Source organism: Stenella coeruleoalba, assembly GCF_951394435.1.
Source record: "Stenella coeruleoalba genome assembly, chromosome: 15".
NCBI classification, from domain to species: domain Eukaryota; kingdom Metazoa; phylum Chordata; class Mammalia; order Artiodactyla; family Delphinidae; genus Stenella; species Stenella coeruleoalba.
This window is the reverse complement of record NC_137161.1, coordinates 6510206-6529193: the sequence shown is the minus strand read 5'-3', so window position 1 is coordinate 6529193 and position 18988 is coordinate 6510206. Positions and strand designations below refer to the sequence as shown.

General features: G+C 46.2%; 2 protein-coding genes across 21 annotated transcripts in view; one reads left to right on the top strand and one right to left on the bottom strand.

The window, feature by feature from the left end:
- Positions 1 to 18988, bottom strand: part of CBLN4 (cerebellin 4 precursor) — a gene marked incomplete at its 5' end in the record, with an annotated part of 575839 nt that overhangs the window by 498752 nt on the left and 58099 nt on the right. The window lies entirely within an intron of this gene.
- MC3R (melanocortin 3 receptor) lies at positions 6085 to 7380 on the top strand. The gene has a single exon (XM_079945383.1). It carries the CDS (start codon positions 6269 to 6271, stop codon positions 7229 to 7231), a length of 963 nt encoding a protein of 320 aa, XP_079801509.1. The 5' UTR covers positions 6085 to 6268; the 3' UTR covers positions 7232 to 7380.

Below are 18988 nucleotides of genomic sequence, written 5' to 3'. Positions count from 1 at the left end.
CCCTGGTATGATGTGACGAGAAGGCACCTCACCTGCGTGCTATTCTTTCCAGAAACCCATGACCCCAGTCTAACCCTAAGAGGGGACAAGCCAAATTGAGAGACCTACAAAACACTTGACCAGCCCTCCTCCAACTGCCAAAGTCACGGAAATCAGGGAAAGACTGAAACTGTCACATACTGGAGGGGACCAAGGGGACAATCTGCGATGTCTTTCTTGGAGTGGAAGAACAATGTGCTCATGATGAACAACCAACTACACAATCCTTGATCCAATTTCCAGGCTCTCTTGCAGCTAGGGTAGAGCATGTGACCCAGCTCTAGCCAACGAGGCATAATCATAATTCTACTGTGAAGAAAGAATCCTACTAATTCTTTGTGAAGAAAGATGTCTCTTTCTTCAAAAAGGGTAACAAATTCCAGCAGCCTCCATTTTCGCAGGGTCAGTGGTGAGGAACCTCGATGGTCAGTGGTGTCAGGGAGGAGGTGGAGCTTAAAGAGCAGGGTGAGTGGCCACAGGAACTGGAGGGAAACCAGGAGAACGTGGTGCAGTCAGAGCCAAGAGAAGGATCTAGAAGGAAGGAGTGAGCAATGGTGCCAGACGCTACTGAGTCAACAAGGGTTTCAATGATAAGGAGGTCACCAGTGCCCTGGGCAAACCTGTTTCTATGGAGCGACCGAGGCAGCATCCAAAAGTGAATGGATTGAGGGATAAGATGGAAAAGAACAGAGAAAGCAGGTATCCACAACTCTCTCAAGAACATTAGCTGTGAGGGGAGGAAGAGGGCTGAGGAGGGGCTGCAAGAATAGATGAGACAGCCAAGACATGGGAGCAACCTAAGTGTCCATCAACAGAGGAATGGATAAGGAAGATGTGGTCTATATATACAATGGAATATTAGCCATGAAAAAGAATGAAATACTTCCATTTGCAGCAACATGGATGGACCCAGAGATCATCATACTAAGGGAAGTAAGTCAGACAGAGAAAGACAAATATCATATATCACTTATATGTGGAATCTAAAGACCACGGCACACTCTCCTCTTCCAACAGTTTCAAGGTGGTATCATCCTCAAAAAGATAAAAGAATAAAATTTTAAAACGCATTTTAGATAAACTGTCTCCCAGAACGGAAGAAGAAAATAAAGGAAAATAGAAGCTTTTCTTGGGTGGGTGGAAAGAGCAATCAACAGAATACAAATTATAAGGGAGGCTTCAAGGACAGGGAATAAAGTTGAAGCTGGTGATGATAAGAATAAAATGTCGGTCCAGGTTGAGGAAACAATTAAGGATGCCTAGGAAAGCTGAAAAAAATGCTCAGCAACGGGTCGCAAGTTGCCAACCTGGATACACAAGAGCTGTTAGCTTGGGGTGGTTCTTAGGACTTCTAGGGGACAAAGGAGGAGCCAGGAAGCTGAAAATGGGCTGCACATACTGCATCTTCACAAGTTTAACGCTTTCAGAAAGGATGTCATTCACTAGCAAGATAGCACATCATTAGCAATTCTTTATGTGACTATAATCCATTTACAACACAGGGAACTCTACTGCAATCGTATTTTTAACAACTTATTAGAGTACACTTATCTACCATAAGGTTCACCCATTTCAAGAGCACCAGTGAATGATTTTTAGCAAGTGTATCGAGCTGTGCAGCCATCACCATAATCCAGTTTTCCCACATCTTCATCACCTCAGTTATGTCCATTTACAGTTAAACGCCATTGCCAGCCCTAGTCCTAGGCAATTACTTATCTACTTTCTGTCTTTATAGATTTGCCTTTTCTGGACACTTCATATAAATGGAAACATACAAGTGTCTTCTTTTGTGCCTGACTTCTTTAACTTAGTGCAATGTTTTCGAGGTTCATTCCCGTGGTGCATGTATCAGTATTTCATTGCTTTTTATTGATGAACTGTGCACTGCTGTACGGATGTACTACACCCTGTCCATCCTCACCAGCTGAGGGACGTTACATTGTTTCCACAGTCTGACTACTATGAAAACGTTGCTATGGACATTCACCTTCAAGAATGTGTGTGGACATGTGTTTTCATTTCTCTTGGGTAGGTATCTAGGAGAGCAGTTACTGAGAGTCATACAGTAAATTTATGTTCAGCTTTTCACATTTTTGATAATTGTTTTCCAAAGTGGCTCTACTTCAATAACATTTGACGCGGTCAATTTTGTTAGATGCTGATATATAAAGAGGAGTAAGACGGTTCCTACCCACAAGTGCCATAGGTCTAATAGGAGAGAAAATTATAGAGAAAATTACAGACAAATGGAGTCACTTCCTGAGAGTACATGACAAGTAGGGTCTATCAGTTTTTTATACAATTAAGATGGTCTAGAAGGGAAAAAGAAAGCTATGGGCTTCTTCCTTTCAAACATTTATTGAGCATCTGATACGATTCTGATAGAAATGAGAGATGACTAAACATGGTCTTGTTTCAGGGACTGAGTTCAGCTGAATCACTTTGCTGTACACCAGAAACTAACGCAACATTGTAAATCAACTATACCTCAATTAAAAAATAAATAAAAATAAAAGACACTTTATCAAGGTTGCTGCTGTGGGTGATGAGGGCTCAATGTCATGGGACATCTGGGCAGCACACAAGGCATCTCCGGATGTCTGCCTGAAGGGCAGGAGGCTGGAGAGGTACCCACTGGCTCCAGCCCTCATTAGTTGAGGGTTGTCCCAGGTGGTGTTCACTCCCCCTCACTTCCAAGCTGAACTCGATCAGGCTGGGGGGCCACCACCCACCCGTACATCAGAGAAGATCCTGGGGCAAAATGTGGGTGGAGCCCCTTCGACCTGGGACCTGACCGACCTTGTGATTTGAAACCAACCTTGCAGGGAGCTGTCCAGCAAGAGGTGGCTGAAATCAGAAGTGGGCCGAGGAGTGAATGGAGATGCAGGCATCAGAGGAATCTCCTCCTCAGAAACAATTAGGCTCAATGCTAAGATCTAAGCGTTGGTTCTAATGACTCTGGCCAGTGCTGTCCCATGTCGGTGGGATGGGATGTGACCTATAATTATGTAACAGTCTGCATGTCACAAGGGAGGGGAAGGAGTGCCCAACTCTGTCGGTTTCAGGGGAAAGGGAACAGGGTGGTTGAAGGGCAAATAAGAAAGCGGCCAAAAAAAATAATTGACATTTGAGCTGGGTCTTGAAGCATAAGAGGAATATGTCAGGCACAACATTCGGGAAGAGCTTTTTGGATAGAGAGGACACCCAAGTGGATTATTTCTTAGGATAAGAATCTTGTTACAGTTTATTGTTAACAGATTCAAAACAGGCACCCACACATGTGCCAACAACATATCAAAACACTGACAGAGACTTTCGTGTCTTGCAATTGTTGTTAATAAAGCCAATTCATTTGTAGAAGATTCAACTAAAAAGTAAGGCTGTAGTTGTGCTGCTCCCTCAGGAAAGCAGAGATAAGCATTTACAGAACAAATCAACACCCATCAGCAATGACGGTACCTCTGAGAATGCAGTTTTGAAGTGCCAGGCCCCATCTGCTCTCTCTCAAGGATGCTAACATCAGAGGACAGAAGCAGAGAAAGATTCAGTGCTCAGCCCAGGCCAAGCAGAGAGCAGGGAAGAGACCTAGTAGTCTCAGCTTTACAAGTAAGATGAGTGCCCCTGAAACCACAGACCAGGACACTATAAACATATCTCTGGATGTGAGCCTGAGGGTGAAGAAAAGAAACCCCCAAAAGGATTAGGATTGTGTTTTCCCCAACCTGGAACATGCATGGCTTAGCATCCGAAACAAAGTCACTTTGTTGAAAATAAATAGAAGTATTTCTCATGCCCCCTCAGTTCATGGACTCGGATCCACATTCAGGTGTATTTCTTTATTTTAGTAGAAACTGAAAATGATGAGACTATCCCCAAACACTAGGAACGCATCAAAGTGTTCTTCCAACACTCTCTGCTGAATTTGATACCTTTTTCATTCTTGTCAATCTGAAGTCTCCTTTTGATTTGCATTTCCCTGACTCCCCAGAAGGCTGAGTATCTTTTCATAGGTTTATTATCCACTTGCATTTCCTCTTCAGTGAATTCCTGTTCCTATCTTTTGCCCTGTGTTCTAAGAGGTAAATCATCTTTTTCTTATTAATGTGAATGTATTCTTTGTATGGAAGAGACTAATCTGTGCCTGTGGCAAGTGTCTTCTTCCTGTTTGTCTTCTGACTTTATGTTGATTTTTTTCCACACTTAATCTCTGGTTACCCATCTTGCTAAGAAGACCTCTCCACCCCAACGTGTTATAAATATTCTAAATTTTCTTCTATTTCATATGCATATTTCTTCCAACTAATACACACAGTCACAGTCACACTCACATACATAGTTAGGTGATAGTTGGATGGTTAGAGCATCAATCCACCTGGAATTGATGTGTGGGTATGTGGCAGGTGAGGCAGCAAGGGGACTCAGTGTGTCCAGAGTTTACATTGTCCTCCTGTGCAGCATCACATCTGACGTGACCTAAGCATTAAAGTCAACTGCTAAATTCTGCCTTTTACATTTTCCAGCTCAAATGGCATCTCCATCCTCCCTGTTACTTAAGAAGGAAGCGGAGGTGTTCCCTGGGCTGTCCCTCTCCCACCATCCCATGTACCATCACACTCGAATCTCCAGGCCGCTACGTCCTAAATCTCTCTGTACACTCCTCCCATGGCCCCATGGTCACCTCCTTGCTTCAGGCCACCATCATCTCGCCCTGAATCTCTGCAGCCCTGGCCTCCCAGGCTCCGGGCTCATCCCCTCCCAATCCAGTCTCCACTGTGCAATGAGGACTCTTTCTAAAATGCAAACCCCATCTCATCTCTTCCACAGCCCCGGCAGCCTTCAGGATACAGTCCAAACTCCCTCATGTGGCTGTCCTTCAAGACCCAGGCACCTCTCGCCTTAAAAGAATAGTAATAATTGCAGCCTCGTTTCTCAAGTTGTGTCTCCCAGCTCCACACTCCGGCCAGAGAAAACCATTTAAAGTTCTTCAAAAACACCAAGCTTGCTTTTCCGTAGATCTCAACCTCGGCTATGTCCCCCCGTCACCCGTCAAAAGTTGAAAACACACTTGCCCAGGTCCTGCCCCTGGTGATTCTGATTCAGGAGGTCAAGTGCAATCCCCGTGCCCACATTCTACAGATGATTTCCCATGACCAGGGTGCAGAACCACTGCTTGTAGCCTCCAGGCTGTAGGTATGTTATTCCCTCTGCCCAGAATCCTCTTCTACCTCCTCGACCCCAGTCCCCACTCACCAGTGAGTATCGCCTCTAACTCCTTGACGTCAAAGCTTAGATACTCCTTCCTCCAGGAATTTCCTTTGACCATCCAGGTTAGGGGGCCGCCTCCAGGCTCCCCCAGCCCCCTGGCATTCCCCGATTCAAGCATTCATCACACTGTAATATCATTGCCTGATTTCTTGTCTCCCACCCCAGACTCTGAGTTTGGGGGAAACAGGGACAGCGTGTCTGTCTTACTCACCACTGAATTTCCCACACTGGGCAGAAGCCCGACACGTGGTAGGTGCTTAATAAATGTTTGCTACCCACCCCCACACACACACAAATGAATGAACAGATAAATGGATGAAAGGACGGCTGTGGTTATTTCCATGACAATAAACACTGCGCAGCCAAGCCAGCGAACAGATACGCAGCCTGGCCAGCAGAGGGCACCAGGCTGCCTTTTAATCTCTTTCCAAGCCCTGGAACCCGTCCTGCTGTCAGTCAGAGAGGCACCCGATGCTCAGTGGTCATTTCGCTGCGCTGAAGATTAAGTAGGAATTGTTTGCCTCCAGCCAACGTATAAAACCTGAGTGTTCACCCTTCACTGCTAACAAGAGGTACCACAGCCTCTGTCTTGCTATGAAAACCGCCATAACTAGCAGCCAGTGGCTGGTTTTTATTCCCAGGTGGGGATGTGAGAGGGGCTAAGAGGGAGAAAGAAGGAAGGAAGGTAAGAAGGGAGGGAGATACGACAGAGTATCTATAAAACTGTTTGTCCTGGAGAAGCAGAGGAAAGTTCTCTGTACGTCTCCAAGCTGACTTTCTCTCTCTCTCTCCCTCCCTTCATCCTTTTATTCTGCAGAAGAACAAAATCTAAGTCTAGACTGGACAAGCATCCGAAACAAGGATCTAGAGGGAGATTTCTTTCCTTTCCTGTACTCAGCAGCAGAAGCCGCAGCCTCCGGACCCTGCTGGAGCCCCGGCTCCGATCAGCCGTCTGTTGGCAATGAATGCTTCGAGCTGCCTGCTCTCTGCTCAACCAACGCTGCCTAATGGCTCAGAGCACCTTTCCTTCAGCAACCAGAGCGGCAAGAGCTTCTGCGAGCAGGTTTTCATCAAGCCTGAGGTCTTTCTGGCTCTGGGCATCATCAGCTTGATGGAGAACATCCTGGTCGTCCTGGCCGTGGTCAGGAACAGCAACCTGCACTCTCCCATGTACTTCTTCCTCTGCAGCCTGGCCGTGGCCGACATGCTGGTGAGCGTGTCCAACGCCCTGGAGACCATCATGATCGCCATCGTCAACAGCGACTACCTGACCTTCGAGGACCAGTTCCTGCAGCACATGGACAACGTCTTCGACTCCATGATCTGCATCTCCCTGGTGGCCTCCATCTGCAACCTCCTGGCCATCGCCGTCGACAGGTACACCAGCATCTTCTACGCGCTCCGCTACCACAGCATCATGACCGTGAGGAAGGCGCTAGGCCTGATCGCGGCCATCTGGCTATGCTGTGGCGTCTGCGGCGTGGTGTTCATCGTCTACTCTGAGAGCAAGACGGTCATCGTGTGCCTCGTCACCATGTTCCTCGCCATGCTGCTCCTCATGGGCACCCTCTACGTGCACATGTTCCTCTTTGCCCGGCTGCACGTCAAGCGCATCGCGGCACTGCCACCCGCCGCTGGGGTGGCGCCGCAGCAGCACTCGTGCATGAGGGGGGCCGCCACCATCACCATCCTGCTGGGGGTGTTCATCTTCTGCTGGGCCCCCTTCTTTCTCCATCTCATCTTCATCATAACCTGCCCCACCAACCCCTACTGCGTCTGCTACACCGCCCACTTCAACACCTACCTGGTCCTCATAATGTGCAACTCCGTCATCGACCCCCTGATCTACGCCTTCCGCAGCCTGGAGCTGCGCAACACCTTCAAGGAGATTCTCTGCAGCTGCAACGGCATGAGCGTTGGATAGGATGCAGGACCATAGGAAGGGGTATCGGTCTGATCACTTTTGACCCTGCATCCAGCCAAAGTGTTCAAAAAGAAGGGGTAAAAATACTTAAAAGACTTGAAAATGTGTTAACAGTCATGGTCGTTTGTGTCTTTTTGTTGTTGTTGTTGTTCTGGGGGTTTGGGGGGCGTTTTTCTGGCCGCGCCAGGTCTTAGTTGCGGCAGGCAGGATCCTTGTTGCAGCATGCCAACTCTTCATTGCGGCATGTGGGGTCTGGTTCCCTGACCAGGGATTGAACCTGGATCCCCTGCATGGGGAGCACAGAGTCTTAGCCACTGGACCACCAGGGAAGTCCCAGCGTGTCTTTTGTTTTTTAGCTTGCAGAAAGCCTTTTGAAAGGAGAAAATGGTCTATAACAGGCTCTCTGAAAGGATGCCAATGTGGGTTAAGTCACAAACTCTGATTTCCCGAATAGTCACTGGGGGAAATCCGTGAAGGCTGCTCTGGGCGCTTTCTGCATTCATCTTCATGCTCCCAGGGTCTGTGACGCCTGCCTGCACCCTGCTTCCCACCCATGCCTTCATGCTTCAGGTCAGACTGAAGGATTCGCAGTAACAGTAAGGGTGGTTTGAACCTCTCCCCAGCAAACCTGTTACAGCTACCAACCTCCAGCTGCCAGCTGCTTGGATGGCTTTGCTCTCAGTTCATACGGGACTGGGTTTCTAGTCTACTACTCTATTTACGGTAAAGACAATTTCCTAAAAACAACAAACTCTGTGGAAGAAGTAATGTAATGCTATGCTGTTTGCCCCTCTTCTTGACCATACCCCACACCAGCCTCCACCCCCTGCAAACAGCATGGGGATGTAACCCACTTCTATTTTTGTTGTTACTGTTGTTCTTGTTGGGTTTTTATACATTCAACATAGGGCAGTTTTCAAAATAATGAAAGAGAGATAAAGTGCTTTGGAAAATCAGGACATACCTGTGTACAAAGTATTTTGATACCTTGCTATTTTAAAGTATACATTTCCCTATTTTAAAAAAGCAATTTTTCCTATTATTCCTCTTCTGTCTTTAAAACAAGAGAGGCAATCGTGAGTAGGAAGGCGTGTGTCTCAAGAAATTGCCTGACAGTTGTTTTGGAGAGTTGGAGTCTGCGAGCTTCCTGCGGCTTTCCTGGAGACTGTTTTGCTCTTAAGAACTGTGCCTCTATCACATTTTATCTATGTGATGTGATCTGTTAAGGAGAATGGTTTCTGGTTCACTGCTCCTTTTGCGCGACATGGTGTTAAAGTTGGGTGACCCTGTTATCAAGGTCTATACCGTATCAAGTAAAGTGATTCACTCCTGTGAACACAGGGCAAGAGTCACTGATGAGCGCTGTCCATGGTTGTGTGCTGCAGGCATCCATCAGACCCCTTTCCACCACAGAGGACCTCAAGCTGTGTTTTCCGGCTGTCCCCACGTCCCCCCCACCACCCCGCACCCGCCATGAATTCTCATGCTATGCTGTGTCTTTGGTATACAACTGTGTATTTTTCTTGTGCTGGAATACATTGGGGTTTCTTGTACTTGATCTGTGCTAATGTGAACAATATTACTTGTTTCTTGCTTTGATTGTGACGTTTGGAAATAATAAAAGGCTTTTGTGGCTGACAAACATGTGTCACATTGAACCACACCACCTGGAAGCATCCTGGTGACTTCTGCTCGTGGCCATCGTACGTGACACTGCAATTCTGTGACTATTTTGTAAATGGCATAAACATCCTCATTGACCACACTGCTGGTCTTTTCTAGGGCAATGCCTTTTAGCCAAACTACAGAACTCTCCCATTTAGTTTACAAAAATACCAGGCTGAAATTTCTGGTTCACTGTCACTCCATTATTATAATCGAGACACCAAATAATAGGTCTTGTCCACTGCCACAAGGCAAGTTAATGTGGAAAATGGGGAATCGAATTCTTTGAAAATTGTATTAACAGCTTTAGGAATTATGATGTCCCTTTTCTATGTAAACAAGATCAAAATAACGTATTTTTCACTCTTTCATATCAGCTTTCACATTATTTCATTTATCCTGTCAACAAACCTCTAAAATAGGTGAGTCACTTTACAGATAAAGAAGCTTAGTCCCAGAGGGGTTACGTGATTGCCCAAGAATGCCCAGCTAAGTTAGGGTCACTGCATATTTTGTACCGTGGTGCTGATGCCTTTTTGCACCAACACGATGCTGCCGACAGCTTTCCACAATCAAAACTGATCCAGCTGTCCTTTCTACGTACAGTTTAGCTGAGAGCAGTGCTTCTGAAGAGAAACGCCTGTTGGAATCACCCGGGATCTTGTTCAAGTGCAAAAGCTAATTCAGCAGGTCAGGAGTGGAGCCTAAGATGCTGCATTTCTGACTCTGACAAGCTCCCAGGGGATGTGGCTATTGGTCTGGGGACCACCTTTTAAATAGCAAGGACACAGAGGACTTTCAAACGAGCATAGTTCACAGCCAAAAATACACATCTGTGTGCAGTGCTGACCCCACGCCAGGAACTGTGCTAAGTACCTTACCAGCACTTACTTCTTTGACCCCTGCAATAACCCCTTCAGGCAGACACTAGGATCCTCCTTATGTACAGATAAGGCATCTGAAACTCAGGAAGGTTAAGGAATCTATGGAAACTCAGCTACGAGTGAAGAAGTGGAGATTCAAACTTGGGCTGCCTGCCCCCCACGCCCAAGCACAACCCGGACACCCTAGCACTTCTCTGGAAACAGCATAGTTGAGCCATTGCCCAGTCCCCTCAGAGGCATGTATCACTATGAAGTGAGACTTTAATGCATATTTCTACAACCACGAGTCCACATGTTCAAAACACAGTGTCCATCGAGCTGTCATAAAAACCAAGAAGACAATTCATTCTTTTACTTGCTATACTTTTGCAAAGTCTGTGGGTAGCCCTGGTAGTGCATCCATTTCTGGGGAGAACAACCCTGGACGTTAGGCTGTCATTGTCTCCTCCATGACCACTTTCCCAGATCTTCACATGAGAACCCACTGTGCATTTTAAGCAGGGGGATGGTTAGGTTCAAAAATGCTTAATTTTGGGGCTTCCCTGGTGGCGCAGTGCTTGGGAGTCCACCTGCCGATGCAGGGGACGTGGGTTCGTGCCCCGGTCCGGGAGGATCCCACATGCCGCGGAGCGGCTGGGCCCGTGAGCCATGGCCGCTGAGCCTGCGCGTCCGGAGCCTGTTTTCCGCAGCGGGAGAGACCACGGCAGTGAGAGGCCCGCGTACCGCAAAAAAAAAAAAAAGAAAAAAAGCTTAATTTTTGTAAATAAAAGCACATTATGATTTTCATTCATTTGTTATGTTCACTTTCACCCCGCTAAGGCCAAGGCAGAATCACTGCAGTGGTTGTCTTCCTGCACCCCTAGAAATCATTGCCTGTTGTCCTTATTTAAGTTGAACTTTTGAGCTTAACTGTGATGTTCTTCTGTGGGGCTGGGGGCTACAACCACTCCAGCCTCCTAGGCTGAGACCATTTACCCACCCTCACTTCCACTGAAATCCATTCTCTACACAGCAGTCAGCGCAATCATTTAAAGATCTAAATTAGATAACATCACACTCCTGTTCAAAACTCTTCAGTGGCTTTGAATAAAATTCCACTTCCTTACCCTGCCCTACAGAGCCCTAACGATCTGATCTCCTCCAGGAAGTCCCCAACCCCCCACGCCCACCCATACTCCCCCCTCACTGGACTCAAACTCACTGGACTCATTCCCACCACAGGATCTTTGCGCCTGCTCTCTTCCCTACCTGAAGTCTCTTTCCCCGTTATCTTCCCATGATTGGAACCATCTTATCCTTCAGGCTCCAGCCCAATCCTCAGAGATGCCTTTCCTGCTCTCTTTCTAAAGAAGACCCCAGTCACTCACATGAAGTACTGTTCTACCACAGATCTTATTACTATTTTATATTCTCTTGTTAATTTGTTTGTTTAATTATCATCAACCTCTCCCACCAGAAAGCAGTAATTGGCATGGAAAACTGGTCAATAACAAATACGTTGAATGAAGAAGTGACTTCATGAAAAAACTTAAAGGCAAGTTCAAGTCTAACCAAAAAGAATATAACACACCAGTGATCCTCAAATTTGGTGAACATCAGTAACAAATGTGGAGTTTGAGAAACCAGCCTGTTCTCTGAAACCTGTGATCCAGCTGTTCAGAGGTAATGTCAGGCATCTGAAATTGTCAACAATCCACAGGTGACTACCACGCACACCAAACTTGCAGAACCACCTAAACCGACAAGCACCGCTGATTTCTTAAAAATAAGAAAAACCAGTACCCCAGGGGCTTAAATCTCTTTCCCATCACCATTTCCTGTCAGGATGTCAAACACCTGCAAATGATGTTGGGCCATCCAAGAACCAACATAAACCCAGAAACTGGGAAGAAACAGATGACAAAGCACAGAATAAAAGTAAACCCTTCAAAGGAAGAACTCAACCTTTCTCACGTAAAAACACTTGAGAGCCAAATCAGTCAAAGATAATAATAATAAAATGCGTTACCTAGTATTATTGATAATTATGTGCCAGACACAGGACTAAGCACTTAGATATATTAACTCGTTGGATTCTCATGAAAACCCTATGAGGTAAGCACTATTAATGTCTTGTCCTGTAGCAAAGGAAACTTAGGATCATGGAGGTTAATCATCCAGACCCAGGCTCCTCCGAATTCGAGGAGGAGAGCGGACACGAAGCCACAGTCAGGCTCCATGGTCCATGCATTGCCCACAATCCCACTGTGTGATGCACATGGCCGTAGCGATGCTCTCCAGGCTTGAATGGGCTTCAGCAGCTCTCAGCCCCAACAGAGAACTTTGTGTACTTTTTAATGGAAGTACAATAAATATACAGAAACGTTCTTAAAAATTATCCTTTTTGCCATTTTTTCATCAGGCGACACAGAAAGCATGTCTACCCCCAGAGCCAGGAGTTGAGTGGCAGTGGGAAGCAGCTAATGATGTGAGTTGCTCAAGCCAAAAAGATGTATATCCCATGAAATACGTGAATAATTGACTCATTTCCCCGAATGTCACAGAGCACAGGTCTGACCTGAAAGACAAATACGTGTACAATCCTGAGAAACAAAGAAGAAAGATTCCTTCTTCGTTTCTAACTGTAGGAGGAAAAAAAATCCTTCCCCGTGTTTATTCCGTTTACGCTGTGACGCGTGCTGGACTGTTAAGAGGTGGCACATCCCACTCACCATCAGAGGGAACGCAAGAGCAATGTCACACATGGTCCTTTAGGGCGAATGCCACAGGAGGTGCTCTGAAGGATTCTGTTTATCAGGCAAGAAAACAGTTTGCCCCTCTCTGAAAACACTGGGGAGACAACAGAGGAAACTCTGAGCTGAAATTCAGGAGAGCCCGGGACGAGGAGTGGCTCGAGGCTGGTGTGGCCGCGAGCAAGGCTGTCACTGCCTGTGGGCTTTGGTCACACATCTCTGCGACTGGCAGAGCTGGACTTGACGGGAGGGTCTCAACCTTTCCCCCTGTTCGTGGCGGTCACAGGTCACTGCTGCCTCAGGACTGCGGATCAGGTGACACAGGGCCCCTCAACGCCAGCCACGAGGGTGGTGCCCGGCTCATGAGTCCTCCACGTCTTGGGCACAGCAACCACATCTGTGACCCAAGGCAGCCCAAGGAGACTCTCAGTACTTGAACTACTGAGAAAGAAAGGCCCTCCTTCCCCTGGACCTCTGGGTACCAAGCTGCCTGGGGCTGCAGCAGGAGCACCCAAGGAGGAAGCCAGCATCCAAAAAGCAGACGGATGCTTTCCTCTAAGAGTCTGATAGTTTCTGGCCTTACATTTAGATCTTTAATCCATTTTGAGCTTATTTTTGTGTATGGTGTTAGGGAGTGTTCTAATCTCATTCTTTTCCACGTAGCTGTCCAGTTTTCCCAGCACCACTTATTGAAGAGACTGTCTTTTCTCCACTGTACATTCTTGCCTCCTTTATCAAAGACAAGGTGACCGTATGTGCATGGGTTTATCTCTGGGCTTTCTATCCTGTTCCATTATGACATAAATCACAGCAAGATCCTTTTTGACCCACCTCCTAGAGAAATGGAAATAAAAACAAAAATCAACAAATGGGACCTAATGAAACTTAAAAGCTTTTGCACAGCAAAGGAAACCATAAACAAGACCAAAAGACAACCCTCAGAATGGGAGAAAATATTTGCGAATGAAGCAACTGACAAAGGATTAATCTACAAAATTTACAAACAGCTCATGCAGCTCAATAACAAAATAACAAACAACCCAATCCAACAATGGGCAGAAGACCTAAATAGACGTTTCTCCAAAGAAGATATACAGACTGCCAACAAACACATGAAAGAATGCTCAACATCATTAATCATTAGAGAAATGCAAATGAAAACTACAGTGAGATATCATCTCACACTGGTCAGAATGGCCATCATCAAAAAATCTACAAACAATAAATGCTGGAGAGGGTGTGGAGAAAAGGGAACCCTCTTGCACTGTTGGTGGGAATGCAAATTGATACAGCCACTATGGAGAACAGTATGGAGGTTCCTTAAAAAACTAAAAATAGAACTACCATATGACCCAGCAATCCCACTACTGGGCATATACCCTGAGAAAACCATAATTCAAAAAGAGTCATGTACCAAAATGTTCATTGCAGCTCTATTTACAATAGCCAGGACATGAAAGCAACCTAAGTGTCCATCAACAGATGAATGGATAAAGAAGATGTGGCACATATATACAATGGAATATTACTCAGCTATAAAAAGAAACGAAATTGAGTTATTTGTAGTGAGGTGGATGGACCTAGAGTCTGTCATACAGAGTGAAGTAAGTCAGAAGGAGAAATACAAATACCGTATGCTAACACATATATATGGAATCTAAGAAAAAAAAAAGGCATGAAGAACCCAGGGGTAAGACGGGAATAAAGACACAGACCTACTAGAGCAGGGACTTGCGGATATGGGGAGGGGGAAGGGTAAGCTGGGACAAAGTGAGAGAGTGGCATGGACATATACACACTACCACGTAAAATAGATAGCTAGTGGGAAGCGGCCACATAGCACAGGGAGATTAGCTCGGTGCTTTGTGACCGCCTGGAGGGGTGGGATAGGGAGGGTGGGAGGAGGGAGACGCAAGAGGGAGGAGATATGGGAACATATGTATAACTGATTCACTTTGTTATATAGCAGAAACTAACACACCATGGTAAAGCCATTATACTCCAATAAAGATGTTAAAAAAAAAAAAAAAAAAGCAGGCGGATGAAAGAGACGGGATTCCTGCTGTTCTCATTTGATGCCTGCCTCCAGCTCCACCTGCAGCTAGTCCTAAGCCTGGACACTCTGTGACTGAGCTACTGCACATGTAAGCAACAGCATCCTGACCAACGCAGAGGCTGGGGGGGCAGGGGGGGCAAGAGCGGAGGCTGGTGGAGGGAGAGGAGAGAAGAGGGGCTGAGACTAAGACGAGGGAAGGCTCCAAGCTCAGGGAGACGGCTCTCCCGTGACCTGGTTTACATACTGGCTTTAACACACTAAGATCAGATATGCAAAAAGAATTAACTAGAAATGAAAACAAAAACTAACCACTAGAGATGATTCAAGGAAGTTTCTGATCTGCCACCCTGTTTTACTTGCCTTACCCTCTACATTCTGAGGGTTACATTAGAAATGGAAACGTTTCTAATGAAGATATGAAAAGGAAGTAGAAAACTAGACAACAAAACCGACGTTTCCAGTGCGGTGAGTCACCCATCCCCTCCTCAGTGGCCCCTCCATCTTTAGATGAATCCGTACGGAGCACTTCTGGTCTGATATCAAACCAGAGAATACAGTGATGCTAACACAATCTTTCTGGGCAGCCTCATCCCGAGGGAAAGGCGTGCCTTTGCCAGCGATGCTGAGAAACTCAGTTGGTGGCTGGATCTCCAGCAGGCAGAGAGCTGTGTCTGCAGAAGGAACAAAGAGGGTTGAGAAGTCTAGTGGGGACGGAATCTAACTTGCATGTGGTCACGGTGCTCGGAGCAATGGATTTCCCTTTGGGGGAGCAGCAAAGTGCTGAGCTCCCCCTCGAGGTTAGCCCAGGACACGAACTTGGTGCCTGTAGGGATGTGAATATTTATTCACGTCTGCTGCCCCTCCCCATCCCCCTCCCATGACCCCTCTGACCTGGGAGCAGCATGGGGAGGCGGGTTCCATCATCCCTCTCCAAGTCCACCCCCCATGCCTGGTCCAAAGCAGGCACTCAGACAACATCTGGGGAATGAACAAACGGAATCAACTTGAGACCTCATCTTTCATTCATTCACGCAGCTGAACATCGTAGCATAGAGCCTGCGGTCATGGACTTTAGAAGCAGACCAGACCTGAGTTCGGTCCAGGGCCCTGCCTCTCACCAACATCGGCAGTTTATTTCTGTCTCCTTGCCAGGAAAAAATGGGAATAATGTTAGCACCTCCATCAAGTGTTGTTGAGAAGTTTCAATGAAATAACACATCAAAGACTGCTTAGCACGGTCCCGGGGGCCCCTTGACGTTACTCCTACTGTTATAATTATCATTAAAGAATATTAGTGGGCCACTTTATTATATGCTGGGCTCACCCTATGGGGCTTCTTAAACAGAAGCCACCCCAAATCCCCTGGAGATCTTGTGGAAATGCAGATTCTGAATCACAGGGCTGGGAGCGGGGGCCCGGGACTCTGCATTTCTATCAGGTGCCAAGTGGATGCTGCTGCCGCCAGTCTGAGAAGCCGCCCGCAGTGGAGACTTCGAAGCTGAGGACAAGACAATTTTCCACAGCTGAAACTCATAGTTAAGGTGGCTCCTCTTGACAGAGCAAATGCACTGATCGCCTCACATAAGGCCAAAGGAAACGCCTGGGGAAATCAAAAGGGGTCATAATTAAGTAGAATCATCTTCAGTTTTCCGTCTTCAGAAACCGTTTTCCATTAGCCCCCTCCTGGCCCAGGCAGCTGCTCCACCCAGCAGCCTCTGTCTAAGATGAAACGAAGCGAGCAGGTGAGTCATCAGTACTGCAGACTTGGGCATGAATCACCCACCACTGAGATGATTCCATCAATACAAAGTCCCACCAGACAACTCCAGAGAGAGTAAAAACGGGCTGAGAAGCAAGCACGGCATGGAGCCTCCAGAAAGAGAAAGGTTAGTAAGGGTGACGAAGGCTTCCAGAACCTTCACTGCTGGTTCCAGGTGAGCCAGAAGCACTTCTAGCAGCGGTCCTCAAATTTGGAGGCAGCTGCAACACTAAAAATTCTGATACCGGGTTATCGTCTTCAAAGAATTTAACCGGAAGGAATTGCAGCTCAGTTACAGGGATTTTTTTTTAAGCTCCAACATGGTGTTTTGGGGTCGGGCAGGTTGGAATAAGAATGCTGTCATTGCTGGGTGATGATATCAGCCCTCCAAGCCTGGAGTTTCCCACCTGTGAAATGAAAATAATCACCAGCTTCAGGAAAACGGTGAGCATCACAGATAAAAGGTACAAAGACCTTACTCAGTATATGGTCCTCATTCCTAGGCATTTTCTTGTCAGAATAAGACTCATCTTCTTTAACTGCTATCTCACCTAAAGTCTCAAGCCAATTTAGTAATCACCAGCTTCACAACTGCTCAATTCTTTTCAGAAGATGTTAGGCTTCGAATATCCCACTCAGCACATAAAATGTGTACTCTCTTCCAAGTCTACCTTTCCTTCTTCTCCACGTCTGGGTCCTCTCTTCTGTCATCACAAGTATCTGTTGAGTGTTTAATGTGGACCAGGTACTGTGCCAGCTGCAGGGGATGTCACAGCGAACAAGACAGCCCTGTCTTCAGGAAGCCTAGCGGGCAGGTGAAGAAACTGCCCTTGGGCGGGCAAGGTCTGGATCCCCTTTCAAAGTGAAAGTTTGCAGGGAAAGGGACAGACAGCCCCAGGCAGTCTGATCTTTTCACTGTGTCTCCTTGACCCAAATGCTTAGTCAGCCATTCCGAGCCTCAGTTTTCTCATCTGTGTAATATGAGTGGCTCTTGTACTTACCAGCTTCCCTGAGCAGAGAAGTGGGCCAAGAAAGTAGGAAGGTGCACTGCCCCAAGTAGACTTTAAATTGCTCAGGACTTCCCTCCCAATCTCAGATCACTTCCCCAGCAGGGGGAGAGAGAAGGAAGCGACGATCCAAGGAAAAGGCAAACAAATTGCTTCCTGTGTTCTAAGGCTCAGCCAGAAACACCTGAACAGGTAAGAATCTGGTCTACCTCACTTAGGAACAAGAGACAGCTTGTCACTCTCATGTTTTTAAATCAAATTCTGATGACCTCGATTTATTCCAAGCAGGAGCAGACTCAAGACTCTTTCAATTGCAGACAACAAAAACCCATCTCCAACTGGCTTATTAAAAAAAAAAAAAAAAGGAGGGAGGGATTTATTCGGGCCCTGCTACATCTAGGTACTGAAGTGATGCCATCAGAAATCTCTGTCCCTTGAGACTAATTTCCCCTCCTTTGGCTTCCTTCTGGGGCAGCTCTTTTTCACATGCTGTACCCAATAGCACAAGACTTCTATCAGCTCTCCAACTCCAGTATAAAAACCAGCTTCTCTGTCCCAATAATCTCCCGCCACCCAAAAAAAAAGAAGAAAAACTTCAGGCCGACAAAATTAAATCATATGCCCATCTCTAAGCCAGTCACTTTGGCCAGTGCATTCACTCAGTCCTGGATGAAACTCCCACCTAGGACCTGGGGCAGGGGCATCAGCTCTGTGGGCGGTGAGAAGTGGGGAGGATGTCCCACACAAGACACTTGGGTACTGTTTCCAAAATCATGTACTATCCACTCCCCTCTCACCCTCCAGCCCTGCCCCAAATATTCTGTAGCCTTGATTTGCATAATCTACTCCTTCCTGATGGCTTCCTGGATTCCTCTCCTTCCCTTAAGATATAACTGGTAATTTCTAAGTAACTCTTAGCACATTCATTCTAAACTTCTGAATTATCCTTAAAAGAACCTATGTAAAAACACAAATATACGTGCTAGAAGAGAGACTTCATTTTGAATTGGGTCATCCTACAGTTTGCTTTTCTTGTCCTTTGTTTCCAACATTCGAGGGCTTACATAAACTAGTCTGCTAAATTGTTTGTTTCTCATCCCTAGTCTTGTCCTTGGTTTCACAATACCACGAGAGGGCAGCTTTGAATTTTCTGGGCCATGGTACTCCTCAGAACAAATCAAGTGGGTGCGCGTTATGAATCAGACAGAAATCTACGTCAACGGCATCTTAACTTTTAAAACACGAGTGTGAAGTAAAAATCGGTGGGTCATTTCCTCAAATATCACTTGCATTTTGAAACTGCCCTCTTCCACCCCAACTCACGTACACAGATTATCATTAAAAGTAAACAAGTTACTCTACTCAATATTCTGTAATAACCGGTATGGGAAAAAGAATCTGAAAAAAATAAATAAGTTATTCGTGGAAATGTTCTAGCAGCATTACTCGGTATAGCCAAAAATGGAAAAGCCCAAGTGTCCATCAACTGACAAAGGGTTAAACAAAATGGGGCACAGCCATACAATGAAATATTAGCCATAAGAAGGGATGAACTACGTTTATAACATGGATGACCTCAAAAATATGATGCTAAGTGAAAGATGCCAGACACAAAAGACTAGATTTTGTATTATTCCATCAATACAAAATATCT

Bases quoted from the DNA above. Each gene is read 5' to 3' on its own strand.
- MC3R (XM_079945383.1), top strand. From the start codon at position 6,269: ATGAATGCTTCGAGCTGCCTGCTCTCTGCTCAACCAACGCTGCCTAAT.